Genomic DNA, 15,769 nt, shown 5'->3' on the forward strand with positions numbered 1-15,769 from the left:
CGGTATATTTTAATTCCATCCTTTGCTAGTAACTTCTTTTTACCTTTTATCTAACCACAACCAAATACGAAAGGAAGCTGTAATTATCTTTATTTTGAAATCTGTTTCATGATCACCTTGGGTTTCATGAAACTTTATGGAACTTTACTAGGAGTGACAATTCACTGAAAAAAAATTAAGTTGAAATGAAGAATAAATTCTTTCACTTTTTATTTATATTTTTATAATACTTATTTTTACTTATACTTTAATATCTACTTATATTATGAAACTTATGTATGGTATTCCGTACTAACGGTTTCTTCAGTTTCTTACAATTTTTAGATACTAACCGATACCTAGTATTCATCGTTTTTAACAGAAAATATTCAATGTTCTTTGGTCACAAATATCCAATTAATAATAGCCAGCCTTGAGCCTAGCCTCCAATAAAAAGTCCTGTCTTTTAAAGACAATAGTTACGTACTACTCATTACGCTAAGGTATAATTATTTTTTACATCATGATCATTACTTAATAGGGTAGAATGTATTTGTCAAGAAAAATGTGCTTAGTCCGTCAGATTTGAGACAGCTTTCCAAAAAAATTGGATTCTTATTTTCTCTTTAATCTTGTAAACAAAACTTTAAACAGTGATTTGAAATCTCGTGTGACGCCACTTACCGGTACTCTTTTAATATCAAGTGTTGTTACTAGCCCCCACTATCATAAATGTCTTCGTCTTAAGTGCTTTTAATCTTCGTTACTTTTTAAAACATGGTAAACTGGACGTGGTAACGTGGTAAAATGAAAAATATGAACATATTCAATATTTTTCGGAAATCTGTCTGACGGACTAAACAGATTTAAATTATAGGATATATGTTTTATTACCTATTTGAATTACAAAAATAATCTGCCATAGTAGTGAGCTAATGTAATTACGTCAATTTGAAATGTTTGTCTTATATCTAAATTGATCATAAATATAACCCTAAACATATATAGTTATCCGGTGAAAATCTTATAGACTTCATCAGTTATCTTGTTGGCGAATCTGTAACCGTTGAGAAGAAGTCGGTCTATAGTCGGAGCTGCTTGTATCGAGTCGCCAGCCCTGAAACAGAACCAGGAATTCAAGACCAAAATGTATATCTAAATAAGTCAAGACTAAATAAGTCAGGAACGAAGGTTGGATATTAAAATTAAAAATCTATTTACTCCGTCCAAAAAATATTGTTATAAGTTGAACATATATTTTTGAATCATCAAAAACGGATCATCCAGTCGGAGGATCTAATCAAAATCAAAAAGAGAACCTCCTCTTATTTGAAGTGGGTTGAAAAGTAGTGGTAAACCTCTGGAAACTACCAGAGGATTAAAGAGGAAGAGGAGGAGGTAAAACGTTACACAAATCTCATAAGGAGGATATAAAAAAACATCAGCAATCGAAAATTAATAATATTTATTAATCATTGAAAAATTAAGTGGTAAAGGTTTATTAAAGTTTCAGTCATGAAGAACGTGCATTGCATGCGCGTGCTGAGGGTTTGTGCCCTCCATCAGTCTTGTAACCTCACCAGCACTTGATGTTCCAGGGATCCTTCACGAAGTAGATGTGCATTGAAATGAGGCCGTACTTGTCAGCCCAGTCGCCGAGGCAGTCCGGTGAATTAGGGATAGCCACCTGATAAACAACAAAGAACAAATAAGCCAAGCATAAGTACCACATGCTGAAAATGGAAAACATTTTACGCTAACAAGCTACATTATCTGCTAAAGATCATTTCATAGTTTTCAACGTAGAAGCTTATGGGCTATAATTGGTGGTTATATTAAAACTGAGGTCTTTTTAAATTCTAAAAATAATTATTTTCCGTATTACGAGTTTAGTTAAATAATTCTGTTGCGTTGACATTTGTAATTTCATCTACAAACAGCTTTTTTCGACGTACCTTACGTATGGATATAGTAAGGTAAGTAAGTAACAAGGAGTATTCCAGGATAAAACATTGCATTGCACCTAAATTCAAAGACAAATAATGGAAAAGCCAAGAAAAAATGAGCCGTTACCTTAATTCCCTGTTTAAGGTTTTCAAAGGACTCGAACCAGTTACGATGTTTCGGCTTGGGCAGCCTGCCGATGACCTGGAAGCCGGTGCCGACCAGGTCCCCCTGCGTCGTCAGCGCGAACCATGGCAGCAGTTCCTCGCAGTTCAGATCTTTTGTCATGTTGTAGTAGTAATGTATGCCTGGAAATGTCATTAGTTTCATAAATAATACTGATTGGTTAAAGAAAAAACTTTGAAACTTTTTAAAATTAGGAGATTATTCCTGCATTTCTTTATTAAGATCTATCTGCTCTCCTTTCATCACGATTAAGCAAGATTCTGACCCACGTATAGAACTGAAGCATGGTCCCAAACTTATTTTAGATTTAGAGTTATTTGTTGGAAATTTGAAGAAGTTGCACAAAACAACATTTGACAAGTATCCCAAAAACAATGCCATTCATCTCTTCCAGAACTTAAAAACAGGTGTACTTAAAGGATCGAGGTCGACAGGAGTCGCAAAGGACAGCCGACAAAAAGGTGGTATATTTTTTCAAAAGTTCAACATAATTCTATATCCCGTCATCAATTGATCAAGATTCAGGTCATTATAATTTCGTCCCGTAAATAAAGTAACCGAGGGAACCAAAGTTCTTACCCATATTAGGAATACAGTTTTGTTTCTTAAAAGTGGTGCTGTTGAGTTCGGCCTCAGTGCTGGGTATGCGCATGAGTCGCTTATCGTGTCCCGCCACCCACACGCCGCCGTCCTGCAGCGTCGCCCCACTCTCCAGGGTCGGGCCGGCGCCCGCCTTCAGCGATTCTATGGAGATCACGTGGTCTAGTATTAACATGTTAGTCATTCTTATAAATGTAACTGAAATTGCATGTCCCATAAAAATATAAAGCAGTATAAGTAAAACACTAAAAAGTGATGATTTTTTATACTTTGAGCTCGCATTCTTTGAGACTACCTTTTAAGTACCCTCAAGGCTCGTGGCATAAGGCATGCCGCAATGAACTTGGTTCATAGCTGGATCCTACAAAAGATTTTTTTTGTATTATTATTATCAGTGTTTTATTGATAAAATAAATCATTTTTCTAAAATAGAAAGTCGCCTAAGCTACTCCTAATTACATCACCTACAGATTGGCCGGAACAAATACGTGTATGTACCAAGTATTTTTGCACATACAGGTAGTGAAAAGCGGTTCAATATTACAAACAGACACTCCAAGCTTATTTGTATACATGATTTGAAGTCGGCCTCATGTTTCAAATAACTGAATACTTACTGAATAGTAGCCGTAAACTCCACTAGCCAGTTTAGTTAACACCTTGAGTACACGTTTCGAATGGTATGAAGTTCATGGAACCGCTGATGAATCTTCAAGGTCAGCTCTAAACTAGGCACTTCCACACCGACCATATTATGACCATATTACGTAATGCAACCGAATTTCAACTTTACCCCCTTTATCTTAAGTTCCTATTTACCTTCCGAAACGAAGTACTGCGTGGCCGTCCAGTAGTCTCTCGCGGGCTCCCCCTCTGAGGCTGGTGCTGACCACTTCACGAACTTCTTCTCTGGCTTCACTGGCGGAGAGTCGTACTCGTCTACTGGAAGCTGGTAAAGAGTGATGATAAGTACTCATACTGGTATAGGAAGAATGCGTTTACCAGTACGAATGTTGAGATTGTGCCATTGTCTACTTTGTAATGATATTTTGGCACGTAGTACTTACTAGGTGCAAATCGAGTCCCTAAAGAACCAACAATATATTGATATAGAAATATTTCCAATGTTTTAAATCACTAAAACGTTAAAAGAAAATATAGAAATCTCATTGTTCAGCTAAGGCAAAATATATTAAGGCTTAGGGCCATAAGGAAAAACCAAAGTCGGTGCGATCTTACCCCATAAACACATATAATAATGCAACTTAATTTACATTTTAAACTATTCGGACAGCATGACATTCCACAGTGGCTTAAAATCAGGTGAAATTCAAGTACCTACTCGGTTATATTTGTAAAGCCTTTTAAGGCGAAGAACAAAGTACTTACAATCCATTGCATATAAACGCCGCTCATTTTCTTTCCAATTTCAGGCAAATTGTGGTTCTAATGTCGTGATCTTGATTACTTTCGTCATAGGTGATCTACAGACACGTGCCCAATTACTTCTGGGTAATAAATAAAAAAGGAATAGCAAACAACATTCATTTTTCATGTAAATGTATGAATGGGTATTGGGTAAGCAATTCATAGGGAGAGTCTGATCCAAACTTGAAGCACGTACGTGACTATATTTGATACGGAGTCTTAGTAGAGAATTTACTTAATTCTATATCAACAACTTCAACCCTGTTTTCCTACAATATTCTTACGTAGGTAGATAGCCTTATACATATTTTGATTTCTGACGTATAGAGACAGTCTTGACCAATAACTTTGGTGTTTAGTATCTCCAAATCTCGAGCCGACCGAGATGTGTCAATTAAAATAAACATCCTACCAACTACGACTATTATAGCGGATCCTAGCGTAAATATTCCATCAGTAAACATACAACACATAGGCAGGGATTGCGTAGGCAGGTCCCCGACCCTCTGCGATTGATCTTGCTCATTCAAATAAATTAGATAAGTGTCGCGAATGGACGACGTCACGCTGTCCACCGCCCGAGCCGCGCTTCAATGAGGAACACATTTGCAGGACTCTTTATTGGTAAATAGGACTTTCTCTCAGCCCTACAAGTGGACACAATAGGAAAATAACAAAATTATCCACTGATAACCATATTTCTAGAAATGAACTGTTATTTGAAGTGTAGTTAGTTGGCATTGGTAGTACTTTTTACAACTTATAGAAAAAACATCAACTGGCATTAAATCGTAAAATTGGCGAACAATAAAGTATTTTTGTATTTTACTATGATTGATAAAGTTGATCGATATCTTGTACCGACATGTATAAATATTTGAATATATGGAAGACGTGGAATCAACTTTATAACACAGGATGTTTTTTAAACAAAATATAATAAATACAGATCCGCAATCCGCCCCCTCTGGAGTCATCTTTGACATGAAAATAACACATATTCAATACTCACAGCAATCATAAGTCCAGCCACAAATCCAGCAGTGTCGTACAAGGGGCAGACGGTCCTCCCTGGAGGACAGTACATCCTCAGCTCGGGGAGCGGTCCTGGGGGGCGCTCTGTCCGCGTCCAGCCCTCGGTCTCCACCTCGCTGATCGTCCGGGGAATGGAGAAGAAGTACTCCATGTCCGCCAGAGCATCCGACCAGCCGAATTTCACTGAAGTTGAGTTATGATTTATTAAAAGCTGTTCTAAGATTCTATACATGATTTTTTTAAGAAAGGATATAAACAAGTTATAATGTATATTGTACAAATTATTGGTCTAGAATAAGTATTATGACACGAAAATTAATGTGAATGAGGAATGTAGTGGTTTTTACGTAAATGATTAATTTAGTGGGTTATTAAATAATCATCATCTGCCTAGCCTTTTCCCAACTATGTTGGGGTCGGCTACCAGTACAACCGGTTTCAGCTAAGTACCAGTGTTTTACAAGGAGCGGCTGCCTATCTAACCTCCTCAACCCAGTTACCTGGTCAACACGATACCCCTTGGTTAGACTGGCTGTCAGACTTTTTCAGCTTATGACTACCTGTAACGACTGTCAAAGATGTAGGAATAGCAGCCGGGACCCACAATTTAACGTGCCTTCCGAAACACGGAGGAACTCGTTATGACAAAGATGGTCACCCATCTACGGACCAACCGCGTCAAGCATAGCTTAACCTGTGATCGTTTCACTTATGCGGTTATAGCTTAGCCACGAGCTCCTCCCATCCTGGGTTATTAAATAATGTTTCTAATAAAGTAGATATTGGGAATTTCTTTGATTGGATACATGCAATTAAAAGGTGATACTAACATTTTTAATTAGTAGTACTGTAAGTGTTTACGCTATATATACGAAATATTAGCATAAAAATAAAATAAACAAAAAATAAGTCCTCAAATTAAAACTACATGGTAATGAATAAGGATTAAAATAATTAGACTACACTAATAGCTGAGCGTTAAAGGAAGCCAAACGCACTGTGCGCGACGTATCGGGGGTTTGAACCCCGCTTACTACAAGACACAAGGCGATCCTTAATTCGGAAGTCCTTTGTACATAAAAAAATAAATAATAATATTCACCTCTAAGGCCATCGTACTGAATACCTGAAACAAGACAATTTTAATAAAACACTATTAAACACAATTCGTAGTTAAGTAAATTAATTCAGAATATTCAAAGTACTTTCAAATTTTAGTTGGAAATTTTTAAAAAGAAAATTCCTAAATGCAGTGCCTAGCACCAAGCATTTTGCTCAAAACTTAATAGATTAAAACCGGTTCGATTTAAATTGGAAGGAACATGTGCGTGATTCCTTAATTGCGATTCTAAAAAATAAATAAACAAAACACAACGTGAAGTTTAAAATAAACCAGGAAAATACATTCAAAAAGGTTTTTTTTTTAATAAATTGGAATGCACAAGGACCTTTATTTTGTTATTTTTGTTTTTATCTGCAAACATGCAAACCTGTTCAATATAAAGATTATCCTGTTTAAAATGTATTATCGTTACCCTGTGTTGTTTTATTGACGAGTACAGTTTCTCTTATACCACAATAGTATCATCAGAAATATTTCGGTTCACCAATCAATAATATGATATTAAGACCAAATACTACACAATAGACATCTCAACATTTGTCAGTAAATCCGTCATGTAAACATATGCCATCCGTACTCTGAAGCAATATTCTGATCACTATGAGACATTGTTCCAAGTCTGTAAGCCGATCAACTAGTGGCCACTAGTGTTCTATCATCTATATACTCTATATACTTATAATAAATCTGTAGAGAGGTCAATTCTGTACATAAAATATATTTAAAAAATAACTATCAAGGGGTGGTTAGGGATCGCTACTGATGCCAAAAATGCAATCAGTAAAATTTTTGTCTGTCTGTCTGTCTGTCTGTCTGTCTGTCTGTCTGTATATTCGTTATAGAAACAAAAACTACTCGACGGATTTTAACGAAATTTGGCACAATTATTCTTCATACTCTTGGGCAGGTTATAGTATACTTTTCATTACGCTACGACCAATAGGAGCAGAGCAGTGAAGGGAAATATTGGGAAAACGGGGTAAGTTACTCCATTTTTTAAGCTTCCGTCACGTGTGCAGGCTTATAGGTTAAAGCTACATAGAAATCATGTATGACGGAAATATTCTCCCTAAAATTATATAAAAAATATTCCTCGACAGCATGTCTAACTTTTATGGTTGACTCACAATAACACGTGAAACTCCCGATAGCTTAGCAATTCGGAGATTTCTGATTGTATTTGTCTACTCTAACGTTTACAACACTATCACTCATCCCCAATTAAAAAAGTTAACATTATTACCTATTCAATAAAAAAAGAATCATGTAAATCGGTGTAGAAACACCAAAGTTATACATGAAATAATAAGAAATCGCGCGTGAATACAGAGTCATGCTATAAGGATTATTTTATTTTCGTAATTGGTAGTGTTTAATTATATTAATAGTTTATTTTCGTTATTATTATATTAGTTATTTTGGTAGTGTTTAATTGTATTAATAGTTTATTTTCGTAATTGGTAGTGTTTTATTATATTAATAGTTTATTTTCGTAATTATTACATAATAACTATATATAATTGTAAGTGTAAGGTAGCTTCAGTTACCGTCGATTAAAAATACACAATGCCACCTAAAAAACGACCATCTTTATCTCGAAATTCGAGAGATGCTAAAAGGATGAGAAATGCGCGTTCTCAAGAATCGGCAGAGGAAAGAGCACATCGGTTAAACTCTATGAGAGTTAGTGCCTCAACCTCTCGAGCCAATGAAAGCTCTCCAGAGAGAGAGATGCGATTAGCAGCTGACAGAGCGAGACGAGCTACATCACGGGCGTCTCAAAGCTCTTCTCAACGAGAGCTGAGGCTTACCATTGACCGAGAACAACATGTGTTATCCCGAGATGCTGAAACTGCGTCACAACGAGAATTGCGTCTCACTGCTGACCGCGAACGGCATACATTGTCTCGCGAGTCAGAAACCTACACTGAGAGGGAATTGCGTCTCACAGCTGACCGCGAACGTCATATATTGTCTCGCGAGTCAGAAACCTTCACTGACAGAGAATTGCGTCTCACAGCTGACCGCGAACGTCATATATTGTCTCGCGAGTCAGAAACCTACACTGAGAGGGAATTGCGTCTCACAGCTGACCGCGAACGTCATATATTGTCTCGCGAGTCAGAAACCTACACTGAGAGGGAATTGCGTCTCACAGCTGACCGCGAACGTCATATATTGTCTCGCGAGTCAGAAACCTACACTGAGAGGGAATTGCGTCTCACAGCTGACCGCGAACGTCATATTTTATCTCGAGAATCTGAAACTTTAACTCAATATGAAGACCGTTTGACAAATGATAGGGTGCACCATAATGTTATTCGATCTCTCGAAGACGCACATGAGCATGAACAACGACTAGAGTCGGTACGCGAATATTATAATTCTTTGAGACAAGAACGATCAGTAAGTTTGTCTAATGAAAGATTAAGAATCGAAAATATTCGGTCTCTTGAAACGGACGAACAGCGAGAGGCCCGTCTTACTGCAGACAGATTTCGACATAGCCTTAATAACTTAGATGTACACATAGAAGATCAATCTAGAAATTCGGTGGCTTGGTCCGACAAATATAAAAGTGGGTTTGCTTATAACCTCACAATTGATTATGGATCATCTTCTGTAATAGGCGATATGAACGTGGTATGTCGTTTTTGTAATGCTTCAAAGTGGAGTAAGGAGTCAGCTGGTTTCTGTTGTTCTACAGGTAAAATAAATTTGCCTTCATTCGAAGACCCACCGGAACCTTTGAAATCACTACTTTTAGGGGAACATATACAATCTAAACAGTTTTTAGATAATATTCGCACTTATAATAGTGCATTTCAAATGACATCCTTTGGCGCTCAACAAATCTCAGAAGGTCATTTCATGCCTACTTTTAAGATACAAGGTCAGGTTTACCATTTGATAGGATCCCTTTTGCCTGAAAACCAACCTAAGTTTCTTCAAATATATTTTGTATCCGACTACAACGAACAGTCGAATATAAGAAATCAATATTTCCCGAATTTAAATACTGAACTCATATCACAACTTCAGAACATGTTGCATCAGGTTAATTCGTATGTATGCAGTTTTAAATCGGCATTAGAAGCTCTTCCTCGAGATGATGATAACAATTATAAAATTGTTATAAATGCCGATAGGCGTCCAACTCAGGAACACCCTGGGCGTTATAATGCTCCATCCACGAATGAAGTTGCTGTGGTATTGGTCGACCAGGAATGTGATAGGCGTGATATCGTTATCCGTTCCAGAGATAATCGTTTGCAACGTATTTATGAAACCCACAGGGCTTACGACAGTTTGCAATATCCTTTGATATATGTACTGTCGAGGGGAAGATGGTTATAATTTTGCTTTATACCAAACTGATCCGCGTACAGGCGCACCTAATTATAATAAAAAGATTTCATGCCTTCAATTTTACTGTTACCACTTGCAAGTAAGACGGAATAGGTTTGTATACTTTCAACGTTTTCGTGGCTTATTCAATCAGTTTATTGTAGACATGTACGCAAAAATTGAAACCGAAAGATTAGTTTATATACGATCTAATCAAAGGCACTGCGCGTTGAAGAATACGTGCACCTTCGCGACGCCATGCAGCAAGATAACGATACGGTGAATATGGGTCGTTTAGTTATTTTGCCCTCTTCTTTTACTGGTGGTCCACGATACATGCACGAACGTACTCAAGATGCTTTTTGTTACGTAAGAAAATATGGACGTCCCGACTTATTTATTACTGTAACTACCAATCCTAAGTGGGATGAAATTACTCGGGAGCTTCTTGAGGGTCAAGCACCGCATGACCGCCATGATATCATAGCAAGAGTTTTTCATTTAAAATTAAAATCAATGATAGATCTACTTACCAAAGATAAAATTTTTGGAGAAGTATTGTGTTATATGTATAGTATTGAATGGCAAAAACGCGGCTTACCTCACGCACATCTCCTGCTTTGGTTAAAAGATAAGGTTCGACCTAATGATGTAGACAGTTTAATCAGTGCTGAAATTCCAAGTCCGATTGCAGATCCCGTGTTATACGACATTGTTAAAACTCATATGATACATGGTCCATGTGGTTCGTTTAACGGGAATTCTCCTTGCATGCAAGACGGTCGTTGCACTAAAAGATATCCAAAAGCCTTAGTGGATGGCACTGTAACAGGACATGATGGATACCCATTATATCGTCGCCGTTCAAGAGATAATGATGGTTTTACTGTTGAAAAGCGAGTGTCTGGACAACAAGTTACTTTAGATAATAGGTGGGTCGTTCCGTATTCTCCTGTGTTGTCCAGAGCATTTCAAGCTCACATAAATGTTGAAATGTGTAATAGTGTAGAGTCAATAAAATATATTTGTAAGTATATTAATAAGGGCAGTGACCAAGCTACATTTGCTTTGAGAAATGAACATGATGAAGTTACAAGATTTCAGTCAGGCAGATATATAAGTTCTTCAGAAGCTGTGTGGCGGATCTTAAGTTTCAACATTCACGAAAGATTATCCACCTGTGACTCATCTGGATGTTCATCTTGAAGGCGGCCAACGTATATATTTCAACGCCGAAAATGTCACAGAACGGTTAGAGAACCCTAGACAAACAAGTTTATTAGCATTCTTTCGACTTTGCCAAACTGATGATTTTGCAAAATCTCTTTTGTATGAGGAAGTTCCATCGTATTATACCTACGATAAGCAACGGGGTGTCTTTAATCGAAGACGCCGTGGCAGGCCTGTAGATGGCGAGTCAGGTATTTTTAAAGAACATGTTCTTGGTAGAGTGTACACCGTTCATCCTAACAACGCTGAGTGTTTCTATTTGCGATTATTATTACATACCGTGCGAGGACCAACCTCATTTATAGATTTGAGAAAAGTAGACGATGTTGTTTATCCCACTTATCAAGCAGCTTGCCAAGCGCGTCATTTGCTTGAAAAATGATCAGCATTGGGATGACGCTTTAGCAGAATCCTGTGTTAGTGATAATCCACGACGGTTACGCCATTTATTTGTAACATTACTCACATTTTGTAATTTGTCAGATGCTGTAACATTATGGGAAAAATATAAAGAAAAATTTTCAGAAGACTTTCTTAGAAATATACCTAACAATGATGAAGGCACAACTAATGATAATTTCCGTGATCTTGCCATAAATCAGTGCTTATTAGCTCTTCAGGATGACTTAACAGCAGTAGGCGGTAAATCACTCTGTGAATATGGTTTGCCAACACCAACCTCAGTCGGAGAGGTAACTAATAGGGAATATTCCGCAGAGATTGGTTACAATTTAACGGAACTGCTGACAACATTAGAAAACGGTGTCCCAATGATGACTGCAGAACAACGTTCAGTTTATGACCGCGTGTGCAATAGTGTTCAAAATAATTTGGGAACAATATGGTTTTTAGATGCACCTGGAGGAACTGGAAAAACCTTTTTGACTAAATTAATATTGGCTTATGTTCGAAATCAGCGTAAAATTGCGCTTGCCGTAGCTTCATCAGGGATAGCTGCAACATTGCTACCAGGAGGTAAAACTGCTCACAGTATGTTTAAAATACCAATTGATTTAGATCGCACGGAAAATCCAACCTGTAGTATTTCAAGAAATAGCGACAAAGCTAAGGTATTACGCGAGTGTAGTTTAATCATATGGGATGAATGTACGATGGCCCATCGAAAAGGAGTAGAAGCGGTAGACAGAACTTTAAGGGATATAAGACAAAATGATCGACCAATGGGCGGTATCACGGTTTTATTTTGTGGTGATTTCCGACAAACCTTACCGGTAATACCACGGGGAACCCGAGCTGATGAGGTTAGGGCTTGCCTGAAAAGCTCTTATTTATGGCGAGATATACAATCGGTGCATTTGACTATAAATATGCGAGTGAGAACTGGAGATAACCCGGATGATAGTCAATTTTCTGACACATTATTAAAGATTGGTGAAGGTACCTATCCACAACTACACCAAGGAAAACTTATACTGACGCCTGAATTATGTTGTATGGTGCAATCTCAACCACATCTTATATCGTCGGTTTACGGTGACGTAACAAATATATTAAATAGGGACAATTCTTGGCTATGCGAAAGATCTATTTTAACTCCTCGCAATGACCAGGCATCTGAGATCAATAACAAAATACTGTCGAATATACAGGGGGAAAGCAAAGTTTATAGATCAATAAATAGAATGGTCGATGAACAAGAAGCCACTAATTACCCGATAGAATTTTTAAATTCTTTAAATATGCCCGGACTTCCCTCTCATGAAATTTGTTTAAAAATTGGGATACCGATTATTATGCTCCGAAATTTAAAACCACCACAACTTTGCAATGGAACTCGACTAAAAGTAACCCAGTTGCAATAAAATATAATCGAGGCTCAAATTTTAACAGGTTGCGGTGCAGGAGAAACCGTCTTTATTCCCAGAATACCCTTAATACCAAATAATTTTCCATTCCAATTTAAAAGGACGCAATTCCCAGTATCGGTGTGTTATGCAATGACAATTAACAAGGCTCAAGGGCAGACTTTTCGTGTTGCTGGAGTAGATCTCAGTGTCAGTTGTTTCTCACATGGTCAGTTGTATGTTGCTCTTTCCCGTGTTAGCAGTTCTAAAAGTCTTTATGTTCACGTGCCGGACGGGTCAACTTTCAATATAGTTTACCCGGAAGCTTTGCACTAAAGTATTTTCGTTTTATAGGTACCTTTACCTTACCTTTATAAGGCAGTGGTACTTATATTGCCACCAGAATTTGAACCTTAACACATTATTATAAAGTTTAAAAGCTATAAATATTTTTAAGTTCTGTGTCTTATAAAGGGTTAAGCCTTATGTGAACGTGATCTAAACAATATTACCAATATAAATAATAATAATAAATATTACCAATACATTAACTTAATATACAAGGAGTTACACGCTGATGGAGTCGCGGACACAGCTATCTATACTTTTCTGCCGGAAGTCACTATTCCACGCGGACGAAGTCGCGGGCACAAGCTAGTGAAGTGATAAAACTGTGGTGACAATCAGTACAGAACAACTACGGATCAAAATCAAAAGTTTATCAAAAGCTTTTTTTATTTCAGGTTGTGTTCCAGACATTTTTTAAATGTTAAGGTAATGATGGCACCAGAAGCATAGTTCCAAAAATGTAATTCCTATAGAAAAGAACTGGAATTTACATATAAGGACATAAAATATGGCAGCAAAGAAATGTTAACTGTAAAGCATCCAGTCAAGACATTTAAACTAAATACCGTTGTAAAACCGAATCTTAGTCGATTAATAAATAAAGATTTAAAACCTGTTAATTATTAGTTTAATGACCCACCTGACGCTGTGGCGTTGTTTTAAGTCTACCTACTGCGACAAAGGTTACGAGTTCGATCACCGCAACGGCAAAAAAAAATTGGCGTTTATGTTTTCAAATCACAGGAAACAACTCTATTTTTGTTGATCAAGGCATCTTTAGACTTCTAGAACCTGAGATATAGGCGTGGAAGTATCCAAGCCGTACCACGTAAAACTGAAGTATGTCAGTAAATACATTTAATGTAGTATCAGCCTATATAGGTACGTCCGACTACTTATAGGAATATTCGTTTAGGGAAGAAGCGAGTCACCACGCTAGCTCAATGCGGGTCGGTGAAAATATATTTTGATCATATTAGGTATGTATGAAAAACTAGTGTCCCTATAAAGTTGTAAATGATTTTATTAGTATACTAAAATAAAGTTAAAGGGCACTAGGTATGAACTATGTTTAATTGGGCATTATGTCATACGGTCCAAATGAAATGGTTTAGGGGTTAAGATGCAAATAAATCTGAAGTTGACCATACATTTTGAAAGCGAAATGTCATCAGCTCTTACCCCCACAACTTTTCTATCTTTTATCAAACATTTCTACAAGACTCACACATAATCCGCCACCGAATCGAAATCGCACAATCTATTCGGGAGCTATGATGCCAGACCACAGACCGATAAATCAAACTTCTAACACCCCTCTCTTTGCATAGGGGGGCAAGAGTATTTTCGTCTTCATGCCGTAAGATTTTACCTTTGAAATTGTTACTGACACTCCACTTAGTAACAAAAAGGATACTGCTGAAATCAATCAGGGATTGTAGAATTATCATGTATCACTAATTGCCAAGGAAAGATTCTGAACTAAATAATGACCGTACTTATCAAAGTAGAAAATGCGTAACCAAATAATCTCGAAATTGCATTTCACATTCAAGACGCTATAAAATCTATGTAAACAATCTACAGAGAAAATCTACGAAATTAGGATCTTCATGCTTCACTCTGCCCTTGTCTAATCTCATAAGAATCGTCGAAGTCCAATTGTTTTTGTTACTATATTCATTATTTTCTGTCCATGCAGACTAAAATCACGAAATTCAATGAACGAAAATCACTGAACAATAATAATAAATCTGCACTTACCGCACGCCGCGGCGACGAGTGATAAAACAAATATTATTTTCTCCATGACAAACTTCAACAACCTCGCGAGTCGTTAGATTGTTCACGACTGCGTATTGTGACTGCGGCCCGTGGGTTTAATAGGGCCTGTATAGCAGATTAGCGCAGCAGAGGTCAATCGCAGTAGGTAAATAAATATGGAAAATAAAATGCAAATTTAAAAATCAGTTAACTGCCAGTCCGACTCGCGACACGATGGTTCCATAATGAATAGGACAATGAAATTCAAATTTTCAAACATGATTGGCCGTAACAATCGTTACTTAACCCTAATTTTTAGTATTTGTTGTCATAGCAACAAAAATACTCACCTAACAATCGCAGTTTGTGAAAACCTGTTGACAGTCGGACAGACAAACGAACTGCAAAGCAGAAAGAGTTCGGTTTTTTACGCTTCGGTACGTAACCCTAAAAAAAAAACAATTATTTTGATTGTTTTTCATTCCATTCCAATTTTTTACCTGTTGTTGATACCGATAATGTTACCACAGATATTGATATGTTAAAGACATGCCGCTGAGATGGATGGACTTTAAATATATTTTCATGACTAGCTGTTGCCCGCGACTTTGTCTGCGTGATTTTCAAGATGTGAAAAACTAAGAAGTTTAATAATAACGATCATCGCAAAAATGTAATGCAATATTGAAAATGAAACATTTTTTTTACATTTTAAACTTCCTTTTTTATTAATAAAATAATAAGTAATCTTGAGCGGCCCAAAGACTATCAAATGTTTAAATCAAACACATTTCATCGTTTACGATACTATCCTGGTGTCAAATATTTCACAGCTGTTTTAATGACTTTTTCTTATTTAATCCCAAAAAGAGGTCTATAACTTTGATATATCTGCCTGCCTGTCTGTCCGTGACATCATAGCTTTCGAACAAATTGAACTATTTTAATTTAAACGTGAATTATGTGCAAGTGTTCGTTT

The 15,769-nt window shown here is 36.9% G+C and overlaps 1 protein-coding gene across 2 annotated transcripts; it reads right to left on the bottom strand.

The window, feature by feature from the left end:
- Positions 1-224: 224 nt before the first annotated feature.
- On the bottom strand, positions 225-14,949 carry LOC113498978. 2 transcript variants are annotated; one of them, XM_026879259.1, is made up of 8 exons: positions 14,791-14,949; positions 6,275-6,298; positions 5,150-5,355; positions 3,529-3,658; positions 2,689-2,871; positions 2,053-2,231; positions 1,560-1,666; positions 225-1,096 (listed from the first exon to the last, which is right to left on the bottom strand). In XM_026879259.1, exons 1-8 carry the CDS (start codon positions 14,834-14,836, stop codon positions 988-990), a joined length of 984 nt encoding a protein of 327 aa, XP_026735060.1. In that variant the 5' UTR covers positions 14,837-14,949; the 3' UTR covers positions 225-987. The 2 variants fall into 2 exon arrangements, with proteins under 2 accessions (XP_026735060.1, XP_026735061.1); XM_026879260.1 differs by having other exon boundaries at positions 226-1,096; positions 2,689-2,853; positions 14,791-14,946.
- Positions 14,950-15,769: the final 820 nt, after the last annotated feature.

This window comes from Trichoplusia ni, chromosome 11 (genome assembly GCF_003590095.1).
Source record: "Trichoplusia ni isolate ovarian cell line Hi5 chromosome 11, tn1, whole genome shotgun sequence".
Classification (NCBI taxonomy): Eukaryota; Metazoa; Arthropoda; class Insecta; order Lepidoptera; family Noctuidae; genus Trichoplusia; species Trichoplusia ni.

What these genes read in the sequence shown, in the direction of transcription:
- LOC113498978 (XM_026879259.1), bottom strand. Translation starts at nt 14,836, where the DNA reads ATGGAGAAAATAATATTTGTTTTATCACTCGTCGCCGCGGCGTGCG. An exon ending in GCAGTACTTCGTTTCGGAAG is followed by an intron (nt 2,872 to 3,528) that starts GTAAATAGGAAC and finishes TGTTAATACTAG; the next exon opens with ACCACGTGATCTCCATAGAA. An exon ending in AAACTGTATTCCTAATATGG is followed by an intron (nt 2,232 to 2,688) that starts GTAAGAACTTTG and finishes TGACATTTCCAG; the next exon opens with GCATACATTACTACTACAAC.